This window comes from Rhagoletis zephyria, unplaced genomic scaffold (genome assembly GCF_001687245.7).
Source record: "Rhagoletis zephyria isolate East Lansing unplaced genomic scaffold, Rhagoletis_zephyria_1.1 Rzeph_scaffold_22948, whole genome shotgun sequence".
Lineage (NCBI taxonomy): Eukaryota > Metazoa > Arthropoda > Insecta > Diptera > Tephritidae > Rhagoletis > Rhagoletis zephyria.
Window position 1 is genome coordinate 1,375 of NW_016180006.1, and position 5,602 is coordinate 6,976.

The window sequence follows — 5,602 nt, forward strand, 5'->3', positions numbered from 1 at the left end:
CAAACCCATAAAAATCAAGAATTCAAGATAAATACAACATTTAGAAAATTCAACAAATTTTCGTCTAAATTTCGAACTTTTTACTCTAAATTTTTATAACAATTTAAGGCATTGAGTTTTATAGCCCATAATATTTGAGCATAACCAAGAGTGTGCAGCTAAAAATTCCAGTTGATTTTTATTTTTATTTTAATTTTTTTGCCGGCTGTCTTGGGTTTTTTCATTTAACAATTGCAATTTTTTAATATTCATTTAAAATATTTAAAGCGCTCGAAAATTAATTCAATGACGTAGACTACACTTTTGGGAAGAAATTCTTAATAAAAAGACAACTACGAAAATAAGAGCGAGAACGAAAAGTTTTATTTGTTTTTCAATCAAAATAACTCAACGACAGCGGGCGAACATAAAATATTGCTATAAATACCCGGTTTTAAGTTGAATGCAGTCAATGAAAGCAGAAAAGAATTGCGTGGAGGTTGTGGGAAAAGTGCAGCAACAAGTTTGCGGCAAATTGTTATTTATGAGTTCGGATATGTTCTATGATGTGCTTAGTTGTTGTACTTTTAAAATAGCCACTGTGGGGAAGTAACTCCTAATTGAATTTGACGTTTAAATAAGTGGAGGCGGAAGCGGGGACTTGGACAGATTGTAAACCGCTACTAAACACTTTTACTTTACGTGTTTCTTTTTTTTGCTCCCTACAGGTTCTTGTTTGGAGTATGGACATTCATGCTGGGGTGGTGAGTATGAAAAACATTTGTTTTACATTCTTTAATTTGGCACCTAATACATTTTACCGTTAACAGCGCATGGAAAACGTTCAGCTGGCCAAGAGATTACACGCCATAAAGGCCAACGGGATTCTGAGCCAAGAAATCTACACGGCAACCAGCTAAATCTGTTGGGTGAAGATAACGTAAATGAAATTTTTTCAAACAAGGTGGGTACCAGCATACTTGCATATACACATATATATGTATTCCATACTACATACAGCCAGCGTCAAAAACATGAACTTCCCGACGTTTTCACGATTTTATTTATTTACATTTTCCACACAAAATTTTTCTTATTTAATAAAAATATATATAAATCATTCAACAGCAAAAACCACAAGAATATATATTTTTAATTGTATACAGAAGTCGGGAATATGCAAGAAATACCAAAACATTTTAATCAAAATTTTAAAATTTTCAACTCGATTTCTTAGAACAATTTCGAGTATGCAGTTTTGTAGCGGGTGTAGCACGATCTTCCATATAAAAATAGATTTTGTTCATGCGTTATATGGAAGAAAATGCGCAACACCCTCGACAAAAAAAAAATATCCCAAAAATCAACAGTAATTTTTAGTGACTTGAAAATTGCATTTGATTCAACTGAAAATTAATTAGCTACACAACTGCATACTCGAATTTTTTTTTTGAAATCGAGTTGAAAAATTTTAAATTTTGATGATTTTTTTTTTTGGTAGATATTTCTTGCATTTTCTTGCTCTGTATAACATTAGAAAAATTGATTCTTGTCAGGGTATTTATATTTTTGATGCTGACTGTGCATGTATGTATATCCAGGGACCGGTAACGCGTTCTATTTTTGGTTTAGTTCTGCACGAGCCCAAAACGTAATGTCAAGAACGTTCCCACGCAAACAAAATGAGGACAAAAGTTTCGGGAACGCTTCCGTAAAGAACAAAATGCAATGTCACCCTTTCTATTACGGCGCCTTATGTTTGCGTCATGTTTTGTTTTCTAGCGAAAAGTATAACTTATAACTTTGTATTTCATTATATTTCACGAAAGAATTTAGTGAAATAAAGAAACACATAAACATAGTAAATACTGTAAAATTTTGTACAGACCACACTAAAAAGTAGGAAAAAATCAAATAAAAAACCTTTTAATATACATAGCCCGTTTACATAAATGGACTGAAAAGTAGAAAATTACTCTTCCTAGACCCATAGAATGTGTCTCGATAAGTTTTGATTTTTGCTTTAATCGATCGCTTAAAATCGATCACAAATTTATAACTACTTGCGCAGTAGAAACTTTAGGTCTTGTTATGTAGTTTAAATATTGAATGAACGACTTATTTGATTTTTTTCTATCCTAACTTTGGCTTAAATAAAATGAAGCGAAACCATCTTTTTGGGGATTTTTGAAAACATATTGCTAAAGTGCATGAACGAAATGATGTTGAAGATTCGTCACCAAGGCAATAATAAATTTGTTTCCATTGATAATTGTTGCATATTTTTCTGTTTCTTTACTTAGTTCGATATCGATGAGGTACCCACTTCGGCAGAGAGTTCATCGCACAACGCTTTGAGTGCCGAAGATTTCTCGGCCGACTCGAATGATTCTAGCAAAGCACGCAACTATATGAGACTACGGCGGCTGAAATTTACCGCGCACCCAAGTTCGGGTGACAGCAATTTCTCACCGATCGACAACAGCAAACGTGAAAGCATTGCTGCTGACTCGCGTGAAGAACTCCAACGGCACCTACAGCCGCCGCGACAGACACAACAGCAACGCAAGTATCCCAAATATGTTGAACGTTGGAGAAAGTTGCCCATATTTGGATTGCGGCATGCATTCGGCAATTCACCGTTGGCGTTGACTGATGCCGTATCACTAGAGTTACCAGATCGAAATGCCGAGAGTGAGTTTATTCAACAATTTGGACCGCTGGCAGGCGGAAGAAGATTGGATGACATCGGAGTTTATTATGACTTTCAATAGAACTCGAAACTGCAAAGATTGATCGAGTAAATGGTTGATGACTTAACGGACACACAGAGTCGTGGATGACTACTACAACAAAGTTAATTAAAAGATGAGATATTCGTCAAAATAAGCGCATGTAAATACAAACTTACACACATTCGCATGCCAAATATGTTGGCTTCAAGTGCACAAAATGTTAAACAATATTAAATACTAAAATATTGGAACCACACACATACTTACTTTCAAAGGCTCTAAATGTAAACATTTTATTGTAAGAAAAATATTTTTGTGTATTTTACGCGTTGATTAAGCTAATACTATCTATGTATAAGAAACATTGTCAATTTTTTTTCCAAAATTCCTCTCAATGTATTTTGCCGTATTTACGTTTATACACAGGCTACGTGTATACTTATACCAACAACTCGTTCAGGTTACAATCGCCTCTAATTTAAAAGGAAACTTAATTCGAAGCTACTTTGTAATATTGATGCAGCGGGCTGGATGCATCAATATTATTTATACATACTTCAATTTGTATTGGCTGTATGAAGACAGACATAANAGCGGGCTGGATGCATCAATATTATTTATACATACTTCAATTTGTATTGGAAGGCAGACATACATACATACATGCCTATGTACATACACATACACATGTAAATATAAGCTAGAACTTAAATTTTTGAATTGCCACATCTTGGTTGCAGAAAATATGTACGTACTGTATTTTATTTGATTTACCAACAAATCCAAATATATACATTTAATTTCCACAATACAGTTACTTATGTAAGCAAGTAAAAAGTTTATCACAAAAAAAAAAATGTTTTAATTGCCAGCAAATCGAATCTGCATATTTTCAGCATTCACATTATGCCTTTATCTTAGCCGGTATTCGGAAGCAAACAGCATCGCCTTGTTTATCACCCAAACCCCAGTGAATCACCAAGTTCACAGTTGGGTAGATTGGCAGAATCTTGAAGCTATTCTTGTAGGTATACGTCTGACCGGCTTTCAATGGACAGCCCACCTTCTCTTTGCCCTCAGCATCGTAAATGTACGGACAGGCGCTGGTGCCATAGTAACCGGGGAATGGCAGTGGCACATCTAAAATAATGCCCTGTATATCGGAATTGAGCTCGGTGAAATCGCGTTCGGGTTTAATTTTCATCTCAATGTTGGGTTCTGTGTTGCGCTTGAGTGTGCATTTATTTTTAGGACAATTGGAGATACTCACTTCGTCCGGAGTCAAGGCGCGTGCTGTAGCTGTAAAGCGGAGAAAAGAAATGATTGTATAAAATCTTTTTACTATACATGAGCATACGGGTGTGGGTGTTTTTAATTATTTGGCTTACATTTTGGACACTTGCCAACCTCGGTGGCATTTGTCAGCGCCAATATGGCAATGAAAATGGTAGATATGCTCATCGAGAACTTCATTTTTTTTAGAATTCCTCAACTGCTTTTACACACTGAAATGAGAACAGAAATTGATNCTGACCGGCTTTCAATGGACAGCCCACCTTCTCTTTGCCCTCAGCATCGTAAATGTACGGACAGGCGCTGGTGCCATAGTAACCGGGGAATGGCAGTGGCACATCTAAAATAATGCCCTGTATATCGGAATTGAGCTCGGCGAAATCGCGTTCGGGTTTAATTTTCATCTCAATGTTGGGTTCTGTGTTGCGCTTGAGTGTGCATTTATTTTTAAGACAATTGGAGATACTCACTTCGTCCGGAGTCAAGGCGCGTGCTGTAGCTGTAAAGCGGAGAAAAGAAATATGATTCCATAAAATTTTTTTACCATACATGAGCATACATGTGGGTGTTTTTAATTATTTGGCTTACATTTTGGACACTTGCCAACTTCGGTGGCATTTGTCAGCGCCAATATGGCAATGCAAATGGTAGATATGCTCATCGAGAACTTCATTTTTTTAGAATTCCTCAACTGCTTTTACACACTGAAATGAGAACAGAAATTGAAGGTAAGTACCTAAAATTTAGTCATAAATATCTAAATATACTAGTACATATGTATGTATGTATAAATTAAATTCCTGGGACACCCTGTATAAAAAAAGGATTTTTTTCTGCGAAATTCTATATGCATATCCTGTTAAATTTGTCCCTTGTACCCATGCATACTTGAAGTTGAAATTTTAGTTAAGACTACTACATATATCTTAATACAATACTTTGGCAGATGTGATATAATAGAGCTCAATAAAGGATACATTTTATTCGTTGTGCTTCTTTATTGCCGCTGTAACCGCCTAAGTGATTTTGGCCGAGCGCTGCACAGCGCGCTAGCCGTTTCTCTTCTGTGCCAACTGACGCCAATTGGAAATGCCAAGTGACATCAAGTCCTTCTCCGCCTGGTCTGGCTGCAGTAACTGCCAACGCCAATGCGTAAAAGCCCATCAATCTTCTTGCGGAATACTCCAAGAGCCTTCTCATAGCCATATACCAGCANGTTAAATTTGTCCCTTGTACCCATGCATACTTGAAGTTGAAATTTTAGTTTAGACTNCTTCTGAATTGCCTACTCAGTACAAAGTAGCACTTGTTGGCTAGAGTGGTTGGATTTTGATACAAATATTATTATTATTCACGGTAAAAGAAAATCTCTACTTTCTCGATATCATAATTGTCGACAGCTGTAAGCTGTCTAATTTCTATTCGTACCTCGTTATATTTAGTCAGGTAGGGTACCATTGACTCCGTCATAATCGACTGGGGGCCTGGGTTCGCCACAACTTTCGCTTTCGTCTTCCGATCTTCTGCTATCTCAGCACAGAGTCGTGTTTACGCTCAATGCGTTTTGGTCCCTTATGATGCCGTTGCTATGACAT

General features: G+C 36.4%; 3 protein-coding genes across 3 annotated transcripts; 1 reads left to right on the forward strand and 2 right to left on the reverse strand.

The window, feature by feature from the left end:
• Positions 1–707: 707 nt before the first annotated feature.
• Positions 708–2,797, forward strand: CCHa1 (neuropeptide CCHamide 1; the record flags this gene model as incomplete). Its single annotated transcript, XM_017637979.1, has 3 exons — positions 708–743; positions 810–943; positions 2,283–2,797. Coding segments are annotated over 3 exons (641 nt in total), but the record flags the coding sequence as incomplete, so codon positions are not given.
• Positions 2,798–3,091: 294 nt separating this feature from the next.
• Positions 3,092–4,240, reverse strand: LOC108381563 (ecdysteroid-regulated 16 kDa protein-like). Its single transcript, XM_017637981.1, has 3 exons — positions 4,103–4,240; positions 3,374–4,013; positions 3,092–3,305 (listed from the first exon to the last, which is right to left on the reverse strand). Exons 1-2 carry the CDS (start codon positions 4,185–4,187, stop codon positions 3,619–3,621), a joined length of 480 nt encoding a protein of 159 aa, XP_017493470.1. The 5' UTR covers positions 4,188–4,240; the 3' UTR covers positions 3,092–3,305; positions 3,374–3,618.
• On the reverse strand, positions 4,193–4,737 carry LOC108381562 (ecdysteroid-regulated 16 kDa protein-like). Its single transcript, XM_017637980.1, has 2 exons — positions 4,596–4,737; positions 4,193–4,506 (listed from the first exon to the last, which is right to left on the reverse strand). Exons 1-2 carry the CDS (start codon positions 4,678–4,680, stop codon positions 4,193–4,195), a joined length of 399 nt encoding a protein of 132 aa, XP_017493469.1. The 5' UTR covers positions 4,681–4,737.
• Positions 4,738–5,602: the final 865 nt, after the last annotated feature.